This window comes from Eretmochelys imbricata, chromosome 15 (genome assembly GCF_965152235.1).
Source record: "Eretmochelys imbricata isolate rEreImb1 chromosome 15, rEreImb1.hap1, whole genome shotgun sequence".
NCBI lineage: Eukaryota > Metazoa > Chordata > Testudines > Cheloniidae > Eretmochelys > Eretmochelys imbricata.
The window spans coordinates 6895283-6917991 of NC_135586.1; the positions used below are offsets into that span (position 1 = coordinate 6895283).

Below are 22709 nucleotides of genomic sequence, written 5' to 3' on the forward strand. Positions count from 1 at the left end.
ATCATGGGATCTTTAACTCTTACCTGGTCATCTAATTTAAGCCGAGAGGGCTTATGTTTACCAGCTCCTCAGTATGATGCCCCCTCTATGGCTGCAGAATCAAAACTGGGGATGGATCTAAGTGCAGATGTGCATATTTGGCACAAAAGTGTTTGATTTTAGGCCAATTTTTTGTTTATTGCTCAGAACAGGGGTCAGGAGAGGAATGGATGTTAGACACAACTGATGCAGAAAGGAAGAGGAAATTCATTGACCTACCAGCCCCCAACAAGAAAGCCTGGAGTGTAAATTTGCATCATTTTAATATTTGCATTGTGTGTGTGTAGTTATCTGTGTAACTAAAAACAGGTGTCTTAGAAGCATTCTTGGGAGAATCTCCTGGGATCCTGAATTTAGTTAATCTACATTCTGAGAGAAGTCCGAGGAAAAACTGACACATTGCCTTCCCTCGCCAAATGACTCCCTGATCTCTTAGAAAATCCCCCCTCCCTGAGCCAGCAGGCCAGTGCCATGGAAAGCAGGAAAGTAGGTGGGTTACGTAATGGAATGAGCCAAAAGTCAGACTTGGTAGGGCTGCACTATTCCATCCCCACAGCTGCCCTCTCCACATCGCTATCCAATATCCCATCTCCACCCCACCCCCAGCTTGAGAGGTGATTTAACAAGACCAGTTTGGATTGGTGCAGGTAGTAGTTTAGCACCTAACACTTCCACACACAACACCTGATACCAGAAGTGCAGCCTGATGGAGGAGGGTTCTGGGGGGGGAGCCTAGCCACCCTTTACCAGAAGCTTGGAGTGGGTGACTGAGGATGGATCACTTGATTGCCTGTTCTGTTCATTCCCTCTGAAGCAACTGGCATTGGCCAGAGTCAGAAGACTGGACTCTGGGCTAGATGAACCATTGCTCTGGTTCATAAGAGCAGCCATACTGCATCAGAATTGAGACTACAGGAGACCTAGAGCTATAGTAAGGTGAGGGATCAATAGAATAGCAAAAAGCTGGGATGTAGGGGGCATGCCCCCTACTCAAATGGTTACACTTATGCCTGATGCAAACTCTTTAGAGCTAATGTTCTCAGGTTAAATATCTAGTCTTAACTGTTGCTGAATGTGAGTATGGGGAGGGGCAGGGGAATAGGAAGGTACCCTGGAATTTTGATGTCTGTGTTTATTAGTGTTTAATTGTGAGGATCTTCTAGAGATATTGTCTTGTTGGATGGCTGCCCTGTAACTGAGCACCAGAGCAATGAAGGAAGCAGAAGCAATATTATGCCTCCCTAATAGAGATTTGACTGACACTTAGTCCAGTATCTGCAGAGCCTGTTGGAGTGGTACTCATGGGCCAATACCTTAGTCTTAATCTGGACCTGATCCAAATCCCATTGATTTCAATGAACTATATGCATCAGGCCCTGGGTTTGCACTCAGTCCTTCTGCAGGCAACCTTCTATTGGAGTCTATTGGCAGAATAGGGACTGAGCAACATCTCCCCACCAGGGGTGATAGCCCCCACACTAGGGGTTAGCATTTTCTCTTAGGAAGTGTCTAAGGTGACACATGGAGCTGCTGAGATTTCATTGAGCCAGAGCATGGGGAAATGAAAATGCATATAGAGTTGCAATGGTAAAATGATAGCAGTAACTTGCAATGGAACAAACCCCAGTTGCATCCGGTATTATGGATCTAGCAAACAGATTTGATGTTAGCATGTCCTCCTGCGTGGACACACCTTGGTGAGTCCTCAGATTCACCCAAAAATTCCACCAGCACCAACACAAACACACACTGACATGCATGTCTCAGCTGTGGAATCCTGGCACTAACTCTTGATCCATGTTGATCATCCTACTGCACAAACCAAGGGGCGTCTCCCCATTTAGTTCTGTAAACTGTTCTCAAAAGGTAAAATCTAGACACTGCCATGATAGCAGATGTTGGACCAGATTCTGCTTTTGGTAACACCAACATATATCAAAACAATGCCTTTGAAGCCAATGCAGTTACTCTGGATTTATGCTACTGAAAGCAAAAAATGACCCTTTATCTCCATTAGAGAGAGACCCCTATATAACACCAAGCCTCTTCTGTTGTTGTATACCCCATTCTAGAACTTTGTCACACATTATAAAGGCCAGTGATAGCCATTTAAGTCATTCAGAGCATTGCTTTCATATAATTTTTCATAAACAAGAGCTTCCCAAATGTGAAACTCAAAACTACTGAATTAGTTTGAATGGTAATTAGGACTTGGATTTTTCAGAAGTGCTGAACACCTGTGACATCAGTTGAAGTTAACAGGAGCTGCAGGTGCTCAGCAAGAGATTCAGTTTCTTTTAAGATGCCTCTCATTTTGAGTGTTCGGGGCTGAAGAACAGTAAAAGTCACCAACTCTTTTCCGACCCTCTATTCTATTAGCTGCAGGTACACAAATCTGAACTCTCTAGACAATGCCCCATCCCTCCAAAATCACTCCATAGATATGGTTTATTAATACATCTCCATTGGCTCCTGCGTGGAGAAGTTTAAGGACAAAATTCTCCTCTGGAATACACAGTGCAGATCCCTGCTTTAATTTCATCCTCTGTGGATCAATGCAGAACATTCTGCATGTGATCTCCAGGCTTAATTCTCATGGGCACTATTAGAGAGTTGTAGACCAAGATCTAGGGTGAAATATGCCCCAACAATCCCCCACTGTCTGAGGTATGAATGTGAGAAATAATTTGCCTAAAATTTCCAAGCATTAAAATGACATACTTTCATCTGAATTGGTTTTGAATTTCAACATGAACACAACAGGCAAACAAGGAGATGGATAGAAATACACATTCTTTTTCTTTCTATGAAAGTAATAGATCTCAGTTTGTTTGATCTCACAAACTAAAGCTCACAAGGTATGTATTCCTAAAGTATATAGCAACTGACATGAGCATGAATAGTCCTGTTGCTAATGGAGGGGAAGATAAACCTCTGTTGGAGGCCTGCATTAACTAGAATTTGGATCTCACTGCAGACCTAGTCTATTCTTTGCCTATGAATTACCTGATGTTGAAAGGTATTGCCTTGATCACCCAGTTGACTGAAGTCTTTTACTTGGACAGGCCTATATGCTCACTTCAGCTGTGTATGTGGAGGAGACCAAACCCATGGCGATGCCATGCAGAGAGGAAGGCAGCTAGGGGGATGTTCTCTCAAACTCATATATGTTCTACATAACTGACCGTTCCCCTCTCTGCTAAAACATCCATGTGGCTGAAAGGCTGGTTAGAAAAAGTGCACGCCCAGGCAATTGGGAGTGGAGTTGGGGGGACAAGTCCCATGGTATGGGCATATTCCTTTCCCCAAATGGTGAATTTGCACCAAAATAACCTTGGCTATTAATGCTGCTCAGAGGAGCATGATTCTGCTGTAGACTTTACAATCACCACTGTAGATGGGGGCTCAGCAAAACACAGGCAGCTGTGGAGCAGGAAGTAGTGGTAAATGAAGCTAGGCTTAGCTTGTACCATGGTGTAGGTGGGGGAGCTGTTTGGGGAGTCTAGATTTGGTGGGAGGAGCTCTCTACAAAGAGCCTGAGATCTACAGAGCCCCTGCTCCATATTCCCATGGATCTTGGTCTATTATTCGCTTTGGAATGTAGTGCATGACCCCACTCCCGCCCAAGTGCGCACATTCTGCCACTGCATTTCCATCAGCCCCCATTCCTCTCCTGGTATCCTGGACTCCCTAAAGTCTCCAGGTCTCCAAGGACTGCAGTGGTTTTCAGATGCCTGTCCTGCATCTTTTACCAGGGAAAGGTTGATATTGGCAGCACAGAACACACTGTAATGGCACCACCAGCATAAGTCTCACCTGACCTGAAGAGGTCACCCTGCCAGAGACTGTGTAATTCAAGACACATGCCTGTTCTATACTTGCTCTTTTCTAAGGTTGCCCACAAGGAAGAGAGTGCCCATTCTGTTGTTTTTTTTAGGTGGTAATGGGCCTGTTCTGCTCCTATTGAAATTAATGTCAAAACTCAGGCCAACTTCAGAAGTCAAACCCAATGGATCAGATTTGCTCCTGCCTTTTGGTCCCCTTTCTGCCACTCTGGTAGTGCAACGATGCTGGGGAGAAGCCAGACCTGGGCAGCTGAGAAGACCCCTTGTTTAGTGTCCCTGCACCCTCTCCCCTCCAACCTGGATATCAGGGGACATGTATAGGGCAGGAGGGCCTGTGCTGAGGTGGATCCTCAGTTGGGGTATGATCCCTTAAACCCCAGCCTGATCTGATGTGGGGACAAGTGCCTGAATCAGGAATCCATAACCAGCTAATGCTCCGCTCCTGTCTTGAGCCTCATCTTGGCTTTGCAAATTGTGTTTCTATTAGCTCTGCTGTCTTACATTAAATGTCCTTTTGTAATAACTACAGACCCATATTTAGAACTCAACAGAACTGAGATCTAGCTAGAAGAAGATAGCATTGCCCTTCCTTCAGAATGAAACATTAATGATGTCCATGGCTACATTACCCAGTGAGATGATTGCTAACCAAGGGGATCTTAGGTCACCAATTTCTAGTGGTCTATTTTTACATCTCTTCATCTCCTTTTTATAATCAGTAGCCTGATATTTTTAGTCTGGCTGTGTTCTCAGCTGACCTAAATGGATGCAGCTCCATTGAAGTCGATGGAGCTACGCATCTGACCCATCATTTTAAAACCTGTTTTTCTCACACACGGTCAGGCCACTCTTCTGCCTTTTATTTTCCTCTACAAAGCCATCCTGAATGGTTCTTTATTTCAAAATAACAATCTTACTCCACCCTTCTCCAAAATAACTTCTTTGTGAAAATGGCAAGGTGTGTGGTTTTTTTCCCCTCCCTTCTGTCTAGGAAGCAAACTAAGCATCAGAAAATACACAGTGCCAACTCTGCAGAATACCTTAACCCTTTCAACTACTCCAGTTCCCACTGTGTATATTTCCAAGAGTTTCTGTTCACTAGATCCACAACCACAGGATTGCACAAAACTATTGACTTTAGCACCAGCTCAGCATGGCCATGTGCCATGATTTCCATACGGCATGAAGTTTTTCTAATAGTCTTTAGCATTTCACGCCAAGGAAAAATAGTAATTAATGTAAAGGTTCAAGATTTTCCATTCATCAAAGCTATAGGGTAACTGAACAGCAAAAACTTGTCAGGACATGATTGTCCACGTTTAAAAGGAGGTGTGAGTAGGGAAGGAAAAACTATTTCACTTTTCAGTGTATGAAAAATATATTTACATCAGCTGCCAGGATCAGTGTAGCTGTTAGAAAGGTTATATGATAAGGGATCACAGGACAGTCTGATTTATCACAAAGGTGGATTCAGAGGAGAATAAGGTGGCTTTTTTATTTTTGGCTCTTGGACATGAGCCTACAAACACTTGAACATGTGAGTTTAATCTTATTCAACTGGACAGTCACATGCATAAGTGTTTGCAGCATAAGAGACATTGTTGTCTAGCAGTATGATTTACATAGCCATTAAGGCTCGATCCTGCCAATGCTTGTACACGTGAGTAACTTTACACATGGGAGTTCTGAGTGCATGGAATGAATCAAGTTAATAGATTCTTAGATCTTAAGGTCTAAAAGGGACCATTCTGACAATCTAGTCTGACCTCCTGCATAACACAGGTCAGAAAGCCTCATCCAGTGATTCCTGCATCAAGTCCAACTGCTTGTGGTTGAGCTAAAGCAGCTCTTTTAGACAGACCTCCAATTGCCATCAGATTCTATCATGTCCCTTTTTAAGTTGTTGCAGTTGTTAACTATCTGTAAATTTTACCCATGAACCTTCTTTCTAATCTGAATTTGTCAGGCTTCAGCTTCTGGCCATTGCATCTTGTTTTGCTTTCTCTTAGATTAAAGAACCCAGATATTAGAAATCTTCTCCCCATGTAGGTACTTAAAACCATGATCAAGTCACCTCTTAGCCTTTTCTATTTTCAGTCTTGATGTTTTTTGTTTTTAATCAAGTTCAGCATATACATAAATGTTTGCAGGATTGAGGACTAAATTTGACAAACTAAAGTAATGCATATGAGGCCAATTGCTGCAATGGCAAACTTTTTCATACCGTATGTATAAATATTTTACCTTTGCATTCTTGACATTCTGTGTAGCTCCATATCGTCACTACCTCGAAACCCTTTAGCAAAGGGATTATTTTCAATCTTTAACTGGGTGATCTGAAGGAAGGAACAAGAAGTGATTTATCGTGAGCATTTCATTCCCACTCCAAAGAATTAGGCATTACAAATCAAGCTTCCTAGAATTAGAAATCTCTGAGCTGACAAGAAGTCCTCAGTCAACAACCCCTCTTTCTTAAGCTTTATTATGATAAAGTAAAGACACTTACAGGAGTAAGGGTTTACCAGAATTAGTCCTTTCTCATATGACAATTGCTTTGTATTTGGATTTAAGGTAATAATTTATATTGTGGTAGCACCTAGAGGACTCAAAATTATGGACCCATTTTTCTAAACATCTATTCTATTTATTAGTATGTCTGCTCAGACATAACTGAAGTGAACAGAAATTTTCCGCCTCTTATATCAATCAACCGATACCCACAATGCCTGTCATCTCAGGGCTTGTCTACATGGTGTGGGGTGTAAATTCTAAAACACACCCACATGTTGTGCACTAACTGGCCCATGTAGACCTTGCTGGAGCGCATGAAGAGTTCCCCACTGCATGTTAATGTAACACTTTATAAAGATGGATAATATCCCCATTTTATAACTGAGGAAACTGACACTTTTTGCTCAAGGCAGCACAACCTGATGGCAGATATGAAAACAGTCTTGGTCCCCTAGTTCTGAGCATTCTGCTCTTACCACTAGACAATGCTGCCTCCAATATAGATGCTCCTGCTGAAGCTGGATAACTGCATAGGTCCTTAGTCTGTACTTGTTTAACATTACACATGTGAGCAGTCATTGTACTTGAGTTCCATGGAACCTCTCATGTGTACGAAGTTAAGCACGTGTGTATGTCTTTGAAGCTCACAACCTTTGCAAGAATCCATGGATGAAATCTAGGCTCTATTGAAGTCAGTGGCTAAACTCTCTCATTGTTTACTTGTATTCTGCAACATCATGCCCATGTGAATAGTTCTTACTTGCTAAACACAATGGGAATAGTTGCTTGAGTGAGTGAAGTCCTCTAGTAAGTTGGGGTTTATGATACTGGTACCAAAACACACTAATTCTCTTTCAAAATTTCCATGAAATGATAAGAGCCCTGCAGTGCAAAAGCTTAGGTAAGTGAGTCAGTTGTCCCACAGCCTTCGGTGGAACTGTTCACATGAGCAGTGATTTAATATGTGTTCATAGATTTGGGCTCCAAGAGCAGTTTAGGTCACTTAGTCTATTCTTGTTTAAAACCCTGATTAGGGGCATGATCTAATGCCCACTGGGGTCAAAAGGACCCTTTCCATTGACCAGTGGGCTTTGAATCAGGTCCTAGCTCTTTAATTCATTACAAGCATACTATTGCCATTGACTTTGATAGATTTTTTTTTTTTTACTTTCTAAGTGAGTTAGTCAATTACATCCTTTACTTTTTCAAAAAAAGAAAAAAAAAGGCAACTCCCACAAAGTCAGAATGCCCAGGAAAGCATTATCCGATATGGATGCAATAAAAATATAGGGCTCTAAATACTGTACTATTTTGGAGAGGGTTAACTGAAGGAAACTGCTGTCATAGTTCTTGCCTGACCTATAGATTACTCTTTGCTTTCCCACTTCTCTATTATGATAAACTGGGCACAAGTACTTCTGAACAGAGTTTATGGAAGAAGCTTGCATATAAAGGGTCACCTTTAAAACTGTCCATAATTCTAACATTTAATTTATAGAACATTTGAGAGAATGGAAGTATATGTAAACATTTATATATTGTACAGTTTTAGATACATTATGTGCTGGTTTTGCCACCTACTAAGGTTGCCCAACACTTCTCATTATAAAACCCTATTTTCAGTTGCTTTTAACTTTACCAAACTTTAACCATTAGAACTGACGTTTTCCATGCCGCTGTCTTCCTCAGACTGATTTTTTTTAAAATCGTTTCAGCCAACAGAATGCAGCCATTTTTTGAAAACAAAGCTAGGGGATAACATGTTTTGCACATCTTTTTTTATAAAAAAAAAAAATCTGGAGATCTTTTCTCTGAAATACTAGACTCCCTATATTTTGGAGCAGGGTTTCAAAATTCTGCAGGAGGGCATCCTTCGACAGGGAGATGCCCCTTTTCTGTCCCTCTGAAATCTCCCCAAATTTGGTCCAATTATAATCCTTTGGAAAAAATGCAGTTTGCATATGTTAATTAGACCTTTTTTCAATTTAGCAGCTCAAATATGAAGTCGCCATCTTCATTAACAATACTTCATCTAACCTAACTCTGTAAGTATCTACACTACAACGTAGCTCCCACCAATGTAACTTACCCACTCCCCTGACTTAACTCCACTTCCATGAGAGGAGTAGTGTTTAAGTCAATGTAGATAGGTCAATTATGTCAGTGCAGACACTGCATTGCTTACATCGACTGTTGCTGGCTTTCAGAAACTGTCCCCCAATGCTCCACAATGGTGCAAGTGCTCCTGGGGAGGCCATGCACCTCAAACACAAGAAGTCTACTGTGGACATGCAAGAGAAATGGAATTATTGTGGTGGCTGTATATTGGAGTATCTTAAGTCAACTTAATTTTGTAGTGTACACTTGACCTGAGTATTTTCTAGTCCAGAATTACAGGGTCTGAGCTGGACTCTCCCTGTAATGGCTGTTCACAACTGCTCCCGGTCAGGGTGGGGCTGGGCACTGGAACTGTGGACAAGGAGCCTGTCTTTCCTCTAGTCTCAATGACACCCCTGCTGGTACCCAGGCAGTGTGGAGAGGAAGCTGTCTGATTTGAATGCAGAGAGAACAAATCCTAGACCTGGGGGAGGGAAAGAAGTATATTCAGATAAGGAATCTGGTGACCCTACAATGGGAGGGAGTGGGAGACAGACTGAGACTGGGGCTGGGAGCTGGTGAGAGAAATGAGATGGGGACTGGGATTGGCTGGACAAAGACTGCGACTAGGAACTAGGTGGGGGTTGCAGAAGGAGGGGAGACAGATCTAACAAGAAATTGGGGTGTGGAAATGCAACTGATACTGGCTGGGCAAGGAGACTGGGACAGACAGCCAGGAATGGGGGTGACTAGACAAGGATCTAGGGAGGGACTGGGAGGAACACTGAGATTGGATGAAGAACCCAGATGGCGGAGAGACACATAGGATGAGGAGCCAGGACAGAACTGGGATAGACTGGGCAAGGAATCTGGGGACAAGTTGTTGGAGTGGGAACTGGGACTGGCTGGGCAAGGAGACTGGGACTGGGTGTGGGAAGGGGGAGAGATGAAATATCTAGTGGGGCGGGGGGAGGGAGAGAGAATTGGGAGTCTTATAGTGAACCTGGAGTGAGACTAGGACTGGCTGGACACGGAGATTGGGTCTGGGATGAGTAATCTGAGGAAAGAAGACTGGGATAAGGAACCAGAAGTGGTGAAGAGACGACTGGGACAGGTTGGCGGGGATGTGGCAGATGGGCTCAAGCTTGGAATGGCTAGAGTTTGTGCTCGGTAGCTCTCACTCCCCTCCTGCGCCCAAAATGGAACCCAAGGTTTGAGTCCCACCATTCCTCTGCTATTGGCAAATATCTGTGAAACCTGCTGGTAAAATGTGTCCTCCCTTTCTAGTGCTGGTCCCCATAGAGCATGATAACCTACTACTGCTATCTGTTACTCCATTAGTTCAAGTTGCAAAGGTCTGGGAGGTGGACCTCAAGGTTTCAAGCTTGCTGATGAACTAGATGGTCCCTTTTCATGACCTTGTTCAGAGTGTACAGGATGTATGGTGCTCTGGGGATGAATCAGGGTTGTGAAAGAAAGGAGGCTGCCTGTAGGACCCCAGCCTCATTTGCAGCAGAAGTTGAAAGGTAAGTAGTAAAGGAGGCAAAAGATTGTGAGAAGCATAGGCTGGCCTCCTGGTTAAGGTGGTTGAATGCTGCCCTGGAGAGCTGGATTCTATCTCTGCCTCTGCCAAGTTCCTATGTGATGCTGGGCAAGTCACTTAAACAAGTGATCACTAATTGTGTGCTCCTCACTTTCTGGGTGCCTGACTTGACTCCCTGGGTTTGGAGTGCAGAATTGCTGAGCTTTGAACATATAAAATGCTCTATAATGCTAAGCACTCTGAAAAACCAGGTCCCAGGCATCTCATATCAGGTATCCAAAATCAGTGAGCATCTCTCTGCCTCCACTCCTGATCTGAAAAATGGGGATAATACAAACCCTTCACTACACTCCTGTGAGGTGAAGATATTGTAGTGATGAGTGCCATAGACTCCCTGAGAATTAGTAATCCTGTCTTCAGAGCTGATGTGAACAGTGCGCAGTAAATAAGGCCTAGGGCCATATAATAAACAATAGTATGAAACAAAATATTGAATAGCTGCTCATAATTGAGCACGGTCTGTCATGTGCACTGAAAGAGGCAGGGGCCTGGTGAAAAAATAGTGTGTGATCATGCAATTGTAGAAAGTACAATAATGGATATACATGGAGGCCAAATTAATATTGCCCAGGCAACCTTCATACTGGCATTTCCTAACCTCTGAGTGCTTGACTTCATTAAGATTGCAGTGCTATTTTAATAGAGGGTTTTGAGTATAATGTGTGTACATATAAGTTAAAGTATATATAAACCCTTATGACACACCTTTGGTACATATTGGCAATGAGTTACAATGTACCCTTGTGCATTGTCCTTTGCACATCTCTGTACACTGTAGCACAGCTGTGTATGTGTTGCCTTTTTAGCTAGGGCTGTTCTTTCCTAGTGCTGTACTTTACAGGATCTGGGCTATAAAGCATGTTAAATCACATCCAAAAAATAAGCATAAAACCGGATATCCTGACAGGGGGAAAGCCAATATAAAGCCCAGGTCCAGCTAGGGGGGCAGTAGGTTGTAAAAATTAATGAGAATAATTGTTGTGAATTCTTGCTTTGGAAAGAACCCTCACGAGGGCAGAACTTTAATTATTTCTGTCTATTAGGGTTCATTTCCTGGTCCTAACCAGAAAGCTAGTACCTAATAAATATGAGCGAGTAACACAATGATTTAAGCTGCAGCAAAATAGTCCTTAACTGCAGGGGAAGTTTAATATTTGGGAATCAACCTGATTGCATGCAACCATTGTGCAAACGGCAAGGAAATGAAATGTGCATGTGACCTAGTTTAACGGTAAATATTTCTGGGGTGAGAGTAGGAGTTGTGGGGAGCGGGAAAGGTCTCTGAGCTGCTGACAACTGCACTGAAAACCTGACAAACTTTCTTCATGGCCTCACCCTCCCTTAATGTGGCTGGGGAGGTGGGGGGCAGGGGGAGAGCCAGTTTGTTTAAATATCTTTTTCTGGCTGCCTAAAATATCAGGGGAAATAAACACCAAATCCAACGGGGAATGCAGCGGTGCAAGGGAAATAAATCCACGGATCTGAAATCAGTTGAGTCTTTCCATAGCATGTGTAAGCACACTGACTCTCTCCGATATGCCCTATAGATGCACAGCTAAAAGAAGGCAGCTCACCAAAAGCCCTTGACGACTAATGCTGGCGTTCATTTGCAGCATACTTCTGGCAATGTGTGTACCTGGGAGTGGGTGTGATATGGACACGTATACCGGGGTGACTTGGATGTATCTGTAAACTAGACAGACGGGTGAGACTGTGAACAAATACCTAGGTTGAGAATAAATATATTCACTATTGTGCCATGAAAATATCTCTTGCACAATCCGCGTCTCATCCGCAAGGGAAATCGGTCCCCACTGTGAACGAAATGTCCCCACGTTTTCACAGCGCTTTTCTTTGCCTTACTACAGTAATAGGAATATACACTGTTCCACTCAAATATCCGCTAGTGCAGGGTCCCGGAAAACTGGCTCTTACTCCTATTGGGCAGTCGGCAAACTTTATTCCCTTCCCTGGAGGGAGATGCCATTTAGGGTAGATCATTACATAGTTATATAATTTCTCAATTGCGCCTTTATTCTATTTAGTTGTTCCTGAACGGTTCCATGAATTTGTGGGTCTGCAGAAAGGGGATACACACAAAGGGGTGGGGTGTGTTTCCAGACTGCCAAAGACACAGGTGTCATGTCTTATCAACTAAATGCAGCTGACTTGCAATCAAATAGCCCTCTTTCCCTATGGCAGTTACCTACCCGAACCTTTGGATTGTGTTATTTGCTCACAAGACGCTCCTTGCGTCTACAAACAGCAGGTAAATTCAAGATCTCAAATGCGGAGTTTGATTTCCTCTAGGAAATCAATTTTAAAGTGGTTATTCTGTCCTCTTATTACCGTCAATTCTGTTATTATTTTTTTAATATAGGTGAACCTATCAACCAGATTTTATAGTCTCCACAGCGGGGTTATAATTTAAGCCATAAATTGGCCAAGACTCCATTTGGCTTCAGTTTGCTAGCACTGATTGTTCTGCCCGTGCCAACATCTCCCGGTCGTAATGGCTTGGACCTATTTCCTTTCACTCCCTAGTGACAGTGAGATGTTGTTTCTTCACAAACCTATCTCTGTTTTTGTATCTAATGGGTTGGTTGGTGGAGATACCAACGAGATTGAGAAAGCGAAACCTGTTTAAAGTGGTTCAGGCGTTTCATGGCCACATCTCCAGGAAACCATGCATAATTTATCCGGAGTATTAAAGTGACACGTTCTTGGTTTGAAATTAACCACACGATTGAACTTTTTAAACACAATGAAACCATTCTACACGTCCAGCAGTGTAATTAAAAGCCCTCGCCCTGACTTATAAACAGTTTATGGAGGATTTTTTTAAAGGATTTAAAATTCAATTTTACCTTAACATGACCTCTATTTTGAAAGTAATCTGTTTGCCTTGAGTCTAATACTGTTCTCTTGCCACGAGTTTATATTTGTATTAATTAAGGATTATCTGGCTCTAGTTAAAGGATCCACACACTAGCCCTTCTATAAGTGGTCTAACCTGATTGCTATTTAGTAAATTCAGCGCCCCCCCTCCAAAAATTAATTTTTGATCTTTCAACTTCTATCACCCCCCTTTTAATATCTTCAATTCTTTTTTTTTTTTTTTTTTTTTTTTTTTTTTTGTCCTGCTATCATACTGCTAGGACCACTTCACCCCCAAAAAACTTGCAATTGGCCACCGCTGGAAAACGTTTTTTGGTCAGGAATAGACTCTCCAAAAGAGTTTAAAGGCAAAAACCAGGACTGGGTCGCTTTCACTATAAAACGTTAGGTGGGCGAAACTTAGTCAAAATAATACCACGCCCCAACGCTCAGATCCTGTGGCCTACGGGCGAGCCAATGGGAGACACACAAAGCATGGACCGCTCATAAAAGCTCTATGGGGGCTTCACAAGCCTAAATCCGTACATCAGTGTGACTGAAAGGGTGTGCCCATGGACTCGCGAGTAGACCTACACGAACACCCATCCCGCTCACCGATTTCTTGCGCAGAAAAACAAGACAAGGCGTTATTTTATCCACGCCTTTTATATTGCTTCTCTGGGACTTTTTGTTTCCCTCCCAGCCCTCCTCCCTTGACTTCCTGACGGAACCGAGAGGCGCCCCGAAAGCCCTGAGGTGAGGTACAAGCTACGCAACTACCTAGCCTGCTTTTGAAGAGTTCGCCAGCAAGGAACCATCCTCAGAGCAAAAGGAGCAAACGCGCCAGGCTGGGTTATGGAGACAACTGCGAAAGATACCGCTCGGGCGCCCCCCTCCAACGCCAGATTACAAGCCTTTGACCGATTGCGGGGGCGGGGGGGGGTCGTCTCACCTCTGAGCAAACCATCCTGTTCAACTAACTTCTCTCTTCTCCCCCCCCCCCCCCGTGCTAAATCCCATCATTACACCGTATCGCTGACACGCCAGGAATAACCCCCCAATGAAGAGTGCAAACCCTCTGAGCACTTGGCGTGGCAAGACAGAAGGGGTCTGTATGTGATGGGGGGGGGAATCTATGTGTGATTGGGGTGGGGGAAATGCTGCGTGCGTTAGTGGCGAAGCCTCTGCCCCGGCACTCAGACTCTTCCACGTTGCGTGGCTCTCCCCCATCCTCTTTACCTTGTGGTTTTGGTAGGAAGTCACGGCGATGAAGGCCGTCTCCGGAAAGACATGGGTGCAGAAGGCGGTGTTTTTGGAGCCGAATCCGTTGTTCTCATCCGCTTTCACGATATGGAGCCTGGGCTGGTATTTGTGCATGGAGTTCAGTATGATCTTGAAAAGAAAGAGACACACATGGGGGGGAGGGGTGTCAAGCATCGAGGCCTAGATCCGTCACTCTCCCATCAGGCCAAGATCCCCACGACAGGGCTTTGGGGGGCAGGGAGGGGAGGCTTCGCTTGGGAAAGGGGCGTCTGAGGAGACCAAGTGAGCTGGCTTTATCACTCATAGACTTCACATCCCTCTAAAAATGTGTTGGGGGGGGGGGTGTTTCATCTTTATGGGTCTCCAGGAGTAAAAATAGCTGAACTTATTTTTTTAGGAACAAGGCGGACTTTCTCCTCTGCTGAAAGCCAGCCCCTTGACACGGGAAGCAGACGTGAGCAGTGGGAATATCTTCCACCAGGGATATAAAATTGATCTCCACAAGGAATCTACAACCAGTCTGGCCATAAATCAGGTTCCTCGCTAAACATCATCTTGCAATAACATAACTTTAAAGAGCTTACGGGAGGCGTGTGTGCCTGGGTCTAACATACATATTTACATTTAATAAAAGCCACTGGGCCCACAGTTCTCCCGCCTGCAATGTAATGACCCTAACTGAAGCATTTGGCTCATTGGTTCTATAGCGCAGTGGAATCTCCTGCTTTAGTTTGACTGCCTGAGCATTACAATTATTGCTCTGCTAGTCACATTTATTGTGGGTGGGGTTGAGTACGAAAGGAAATCCGACCCATCAGAAATTACATGATAGAATTCCTGGGGCTCGTAAGTTATTCATTGCTCAGATTGTGGGAAAGGCCTGAAATGAAGACCCAGGTGGCGTAATAACTAAACTGGATTTCCCTTAAGTGCCTTCTTCAAGGATGAAGCTGTCTCAGTGATGACCCTGGAGGGGACTATTTAGCACTGTTGGAAATGACTGTGAAGGCGAGCAGCTGCCCTCACAACTGGGAGGGAGGGAGGGAGGGAGGGGTGTGTGAGAGAAATTATTTTTAAACCAACAGCCTGAAGGTAGCGCTTGCCTCTCCCCTGAAATGTCTGTTTCTTTGACTCGCCTGTTGCCCCCTTTTTAATCTTGTCCACACTTTCTAAGCCAAAAGTGAGAGCTGGCCGAAATGTTTTGAATTGTCAACCTGTCCACAGCTCTTTATTAAAAGAGCCTTTTTCAAAAATTCTGGTAGGAAATTTTTTTTCGGAAGATCCACGAACTTTTTTCAAGAACAATCTCGGCGGGGATCGCCATTTTTCCCAATTGTTTCTCGATATAAAATCAATAGTTGGCCCAGATGTTAACAAATCTCAAAATAAGAGAGCCTGGATACACAGCGGTGCTAATCTGGGCTGGCCACCATTACGGGTTCAGCCTTCGCCCTGATTGCTTTCTCCCAAGAGCTAAACATGCTCTTTAATTGATCACCCCAGCTGAAGAGACCTCAGTGATTTTCCTAACCCAGCCAACCATCTTTTCATAGACTTCCCTGGATGCCAGGGTTGGTGCCCACCATAAAACCAGATACTGTCTCTTTCGAAAGCTTGGCATTCAACTGGGATTAATCCTGGAAGAAAAGACTGTCTTCCTTTCCTCCCCCCTTCCTTGGTTGCAGTCTGTAATGATAATGACTGCTGCAAAACTCGGCGACAGACAGACGCAGTCTGTCCCGCCAACCCCGGCCCCTGCAAGTCCTCTGTGCCTGCCAGACCCTCTCATCCTGGGGCTTTAGCCAAATTGCTTTGACATCCCGGTAAATCGTGGACATCAACGGTGAACGATCTAATGATTTTTAATTTCATTACAGCGACTCTAATTGAGGGCCCACTGGTGCCGCTTCCCCTCTGAAGTCCCTATTGTTTAGCGTGGCCTTAGGTTTGTTTAAAGAGACTTTTTCCTATCGCCGCCTGCTCGCAGCAGGGAGTAAAATGGCTGCTGGCCTCTTCCTTCCAAGGGCATCTCATATCAGCCCCCCCCGCCAGCCGCCCCCTTCCTTCCCTAGAACTTTCTTTGAAGCCTAGGTCCTTGAGGTGGGGGAGTTTAGAAAGGGGAGTTGCTGGTGGAGTCTAAACCTCCAAACACAGGACAAGATGTGCTGGGCACGAATTGTTCCCCCTCTCCTGGGGTTTGGGAAGGAATCTCAATTCCTGGAAGGGACGTTTCTCCACCCAGGCTGAGTGAAGAACCATAAGGAGATCGTATGTCCTCTTTTGGGGAGCTGGGGGAGGGACAGATAAACCAGAGGACGATTAAGAGGAGGAAAGGGGGGTTAGATTAGGCTGTGATCTCACATCCACCCCACACTTCCTTAGTAATTATGTCCCGTCCCCCCTTCACTGTGCTAGCTAGTTGCATTACAGTCCACATGGAGGATTCATTCCATCAGTGGAGGCCACTTGTCTATGGATTTCATGGCACAAGATTTGTCGTTTTTAAGAAAATCAAAGTGTTGAAAGCAGACTGGAAAATTCACTCTTGGAAACGAGACACTGGGGATCTTGATTCATACCCTCTTGTCTAATTATAAATGTATTTGTTCAAAGGAAGACCTTTGAAAAATGACTCTTCCTGGCTGGGCAATTCACACAGCCTTTCCGTGCCTGACCCTACGCACAGAAATCGTTTGTATATGAAGTGCTAGCGGGGTTTCTTTTCTCTTTCTTTCTTTTTGAGCCTCGTTCCATTTTGAATCGGAGACCCGGAACCACATTCGGTCCCATTTCCTTGAATAATTATGCCTGCTTTTTACCTTTAACCCACTTCACGGAGGCAGCAAGCCGCTTTTAAGCCACATGAGGTTAAAACGAGGTAGCTAAAAAGTTACCCACTGAAGCCTGGCCTGGCCAGCCTGTTTTTAAGAATACTGTCAAAGGGCAAGACCTGACAAGGACTTGCATAAGCAACTCCCAGTCAATACAGCTAAATACCCAATTTTCAAGAACGTTGAGAATGAACATGAATTCAGATGTATCCACTCTCTCACTGCCCCCAAAAATGAGACAACCCCAACCTTCTAACTCTGGGAATGAGCTCGACTTCCCTGGGCCGTCACTCCTTGCAACTGTCCAGCACCGCCCAATACAGAATAGGAGGTACAGTGCAGCATGCATACAGGGGCTAACATGCTTGCAAATGAAAGCAGGGAGACAGAGCAGTTCTTGTGTTCTATTTCTGGTGAGAGAGAATCATAAACATGGGACCCCTACAGGTTATCGACTCCAGTCACCTGCTCTGATGTAGGATATGGGGGGGGGGGGAGAAAGGGATGTGAATGTGAACACAAATTTTTTGCTTCATACATGGATACAAAAACTAATATGCTGTTTATGTTAAAGGCTAATTAATTCCATTGTCTTCCCCCATTGCGTTATTCCCTTACATTACAGCCTCATAAGTTTTGCATCTGGCCCATGTAGTATTTCTTAAGGTTTTCCTTTTCCTACGGAGTACACTCTACTGTTTCTCTAAACAGGCCTGAAGTCTGCGCTTTGTAGTGTCCTACGACAGCTGCCAAGTTACTGGGACAAGATCAGATCAGATCCAGCAATTTACCACGTTGCACAGAGAGACATGCAGTCATGATTTATATTTCACCAAGCATCACCCCCCCCCCCCAACACACCCACACCCACCACCATGTGTCTTATAAGAATGTCTGAAAATGCAACCGACTGAGTAACAGCTCAATTCTAGCCAACTGTTGATAACAGTCCTAGGACTTTGCCAACCACCAGCGTGCATCAAAAGCCATTTCGTGAAATTAATACCAACGTTATGCCTATTAAACCTCTATCCCGCTCCAGGTTCTCCCCCTCCCCCCTTGCTCTGACTTTTCATTTCATCTGACAAGCAGAGATGCCACAGAAATAGGAAATGAGTGCAAAAAAAAAAATCACCCTGAATATTCGCTCCCGGACTCTATGCTAGACACTAAGCCAACCCCCCCACCTCCACCCCCCGCGCTGGCAGACTTTTGTTGCAACCTTTTTGCCCCAGGCTTTGCCGAGCCTCAGGCACATGAAACCAGCGGAGTTCAGAGCCCGAAGCAGGTGTAGGCTTATTGCCCCCCGAGGCTTTGGGCTCCCTTCTGCCCTCCGGAGCGCTGACTCCGTAACAGCGAGAGGAGGCCGCCTCCTCGCGAAGGTACTTACATGTCCGAACGGGTCAAGGTGGTTGTTGGTGAGCTTGAGTTTTTGAAAAGAAACTAACTGCCTCATCCAGTGCGCCCCAGTAGCGGGTGAGTCTGGGTGGACGTACAGCCGGCCCGGCATGGCCGGTTCTGCCTTCCCTGTCACTGACCTAAACCAAAGGGACACAAAGCCGGCTTAGCCCTCGGGACCCGCGTCAGGCCTACGCCCAGCGAAGCAAGTTCACCACCGCAGGACGGGCAGGAAAGATCGGGCTTAGAAGGAATGGAAACGTATCTGTCTGTCTGTCTAGCTAGCTCCTTTGGTCTGTTTCAAAGGAAGGGGCCGTTGGACGGTCGCATCATATATTTCGGGGAAGGAGACACCAACACACACTACTCTGGAAATTAATTGAGATTTTTGACACATTTTCCGTTTGGTTCTCCCTCCCCCCCCCCTCCCCATTTAACCCCTTCCTCCCCTCTTCCTAAATATCAAAGAAAAGACCATGTGGCAATTCTTAACATTTACCTTCATGGTGATTTTCTTTCTTAAATGCAATCAAGTTGTTGGCCCCGCGATAACCAATAGGATCCAACAGGATTCAAGTCATTGGCTAATTTAAAATGTTGTGCCCCCCGCCCCAAAGTTTGGCTGGCAAACTGGAGTTATCTCGGGATACTTCGCAACCCCCCCCCCCCCCAACATTTCTTCCTTTGTTAGCTTATTAATAGCACCAACTGACAGCTAAAAGGTATTTTTCAACCCATTTGAACTAGGTTTTGCTAACTGCAATCCAGACACAAAGATTTCCTCCTATCTCTGCACCTTTCCCGTCCCCCCATGCATTCATACCATTTATTATCTGCAAATTTGTATCTGTGATCATCAGCTGGTACAATATCCATGAGCAGTATGTACTTAGTTTTTGGATTGAGTCCAGTGACCTTCACTTTGTAACTGGGGAACATACGCCTAAAAAAAATAAACAAATAAACATAAATCTAGAGAAGAAAACATGACAAGAGGAGCGCAAACTCAGGCAATTGTGAGGGAAGTATAGGCTACGGTAATCAGCAATATTAAACGAGAAACTATTCCGCACCCTTCAAACACAGACACACGAAACATAACTTTTCCTTTATGGTCCAACCGGGACTTTTTTCTTTCTGCTGAGTATTGCTCCGCTGTTATAGTTCCTATCTCAGGCAAAATAGTTAATTAATTAATTAAAGTTAAGAGGCTTTTTTTTTTTTAATTCTTCCTTTTGTCTGTGATCAGTCCAGTAGTTAAATTCTTCATTCTTTTACAATACAAGAGCATATAATCTCTTTCAGGGATAGTTATATTTATAGCCCTACAAAGAATAAATTACACTTATGTAAGTATGAGCCATTATATAGTGGATGTTTTTTTGCTAAACTATTGGCCTTTGAATCAAACACATGCTCGTACATATATCGTATTTGCGCACATGTATGAAATGTTAGATACACGCTTACATAGGCTATGTGTACATATCTACATAAACACACTTGACAAATCTTTCGAAACATGCAAACACTCTTGAAAATATGACTTTTAGAAATATTTTCCTTTACTACAAGCAGTATTATTTTGGTTTGAGCTTTCCCAGTGTTTAGAAATAAGCATATGAAACTGTATCCTTTAATTTAAAGAAAAAACCTTAAACTTACTTATTTCTGAAATTATATTTACTTTCAGATCTTTGAAATATGAAATCAGACCCATTTGTCAGTTCAGACTGAGTGATTTGAAAAACAGGAAAAAGAAAGCTATATAGACCAAAGTTACTCATCAAAAATAGCAAAACCTGATATTTAATATTTTGCAGGAAAAGAAAAAAGACCCGAACAATGAAATATAGCTATATCCCTAAATATATAACAAAATATTGTATAAATTATATGTTTATGTCATAATAAAAATAAAGTGTTACATAAATAGCTAAAACTATTTGGTTTATTCTGGGAGTGATGTCTGCAATTACTTCTTTAGAAGCTCTATGTTGTAAATGTTTTTCATTGCTACTCATACGAGACTTTTATCCACGCCTGCACTGGAATTTTATGCAAGGTGTTTTATATTTCTCTTCACTGCTTTGTACACTCTGATCATTTGCAAGGCAACTTATTCCTGGCATTTTGAAACAAGTCAATGTGCTGGTTCATTTCACAGCATTGGAGTCTACAGTCTATTTGCTCCTTTCCCTTTTCTCAGTAGGACAATTAATTTAGTCAACTCTGTTCTGTGCAAACCGTACTCCCTAACGGTTCTAGAGAGCTCCGGCCCTTTGTTTATTTCCTGTCTCTTTATTTGTGGAATATTCTCCTTTTAAAACGATACCATCTTTTCAACAATAGATATGTTCAAAGGGAAGCCGAGCCGTTAGACAGACCTATTTGTTATCCACTGCAAAACTTTGCATGGCTAGAGCTTTGTTTCTCTAAAGCACAGTTTGGGAGACCACACCGAGAACTATATAACAGAACAGAAAGCAGGTTTGATTTCTAGATGGTTTGCCGTGCAAATATAATTTTGAACTATTATTATTTTTCTGTCTGGTGACTTTTTTCCTGTATCGAACGAACCCCTACCTATGATGATGGCATGCACATTGTTCAATGTAGTATACAAAGGGAAATACATTTCGATTCCGGGAGATAACTGATGGGAGTCTGCATGGTGCTAGCCAATACTGCGTCTCAATCGATCACCAATTCCTCTTCTCCTTAACTTTTATTTCAGTGCTTCTTCAGCAAAAGGGACTCTGCAGTGCCTCAAAGCATTAATATCAAGGGAAATGGTAAATTGCACCAAATGCACTTAAAAGAGGTTGGGTTTTATTAAGTGATTAGATTTACCAGGCCAACCATGGAAGTGATCTCTCTCTCTCTGTCTCTCTCTCTCTCGCTGTACACTTAGATTTGCAAACCTTATGTTGGTCTAGATAGAGACACAAACAGTAGCTCAGGATCATGTATACTTTTTTTACAGAATGACTGGGAGATGTCTCTGCATGTGTGTATTTGCCTACAGCTGAACACAAAATAAATGTCTAGAAGCACAGAAATATGCTTTTCCAAATATTTAACTACTCCTTGTATTTAAAAAAAAAAAACCCACAAAATCGTCCACCGACTTGTATTACATGAAACAATGTAAGATTTTGGCCAATTGATTGCAACCAGCATGAGTTTGGAAATACTCCAATGAACTGGATTAGGGAGAACCCCGTCCTGGTTAAATAAGAAGCCAGAAGAAACAAATCTTTTTGGTATACACTGTATTGGAGGCCTCCCTCCTGAAAATATCCCAACCAGCCTTTCTCGCTGATCTACTCCGAAACCTTCAAATCGAAAAATGTCTTCAACATTTCTGTAGCTTCAATTAGGCAATCATCTTATTTTATTTCTTCCTGCTTATTTTCATTCAATTTTGCGAAACGGCCTCCGTAACTCATAATTATTGAGATTTTACATTAATTTTAAAATGAACTTTTGACTCTCACATGACACGTGTGTCATACATAAGGCACACACACAAATAGACAAATATATATGTGTGTGTGCTGTGTGTCATAGGAAAGATGTTCATAAAAAAGTTTCTTTTCAATCTCTGTATACACACACGAATGTGTGTATTTGTACATAAACATCTGTGTGTACAGAATATACATCTGTGTATACAATATATATATATATATTCATTTTCAAAACAGAAGCGCTCTTTTATTAACCTTACCTTCCAGCCTTTGTTATAATCATTTCTGTCCCCACTTCGTGAAATTTTAGCCACAATTCTCGTTCGTGTAAAAACACTTTGATCCCCTCCATGCCCTGCAAATAAATAAGTTAATGAGTGAACCCAGGAGAGGACGAGCTCCGAGCTTTCCAAGAGCTGGGGGAAAACAGGAGACCCAGAAGAGGGATTGAACTTTGGCATGTCAGCACCGAGCGCTTCTGCTTTCTATACAATCCTAACTGACGTGACATTAAAAGACTGTAACTCCCAGACCAGCGCGAAGGAATGATTCATTGAAGGGAAATCTCCAGGAAAAAAAAAAATTCAAAGAAGCTCTTGCAAAGCATTGCAGCAAGGAGACGGATTTCTGCACGGCACCCCCTTTCGTAGGAGAAGTTTGTAGCCTTTTGATATAGGGCTAGAGATAGGCACGGGGCCAAATGCATCAAAATAGACAATGCGTGAGGGCAAGACAATGCGTGAGTTTACTAGAAGGAAAACGATCCTGGGCA

General features: G+C 43.4%; 1 protein-coding gene across 1 annotated transcript in view; it reads right to left on the reverse strand.

Annotated features, from left to right (window-relative positions):
* TBX5 (T-box transcription factor 5) overlaps positions 1–22709 on the reverse strand; it is a 48109-nt gene that overhangs the window by 19651 nt on the left and 5749 nt on the right. The window contains exons 3-7 of the mRNA XM_077835020.1: positions 22198–22292; positions 19288–19407; positions 18457–18604; positions 14212–14364; positions 6129–6220 (exon numbers count right to left, since the gene is read on the reverse strand). Of these exons, the coding sequence (XP_077691146.1) occupies positions 6129–6220; positions 14212–14364; positions 18457–18604; positions 19288–19407; positions 22198–22292 (608 nt within the window). The remainder of the gene's footprint in view (positions 1–6128; positions 6221–14211; positions 14365–18456; positions 18605–19287; positions 19408–22197; positions 22293–22709) is intronic.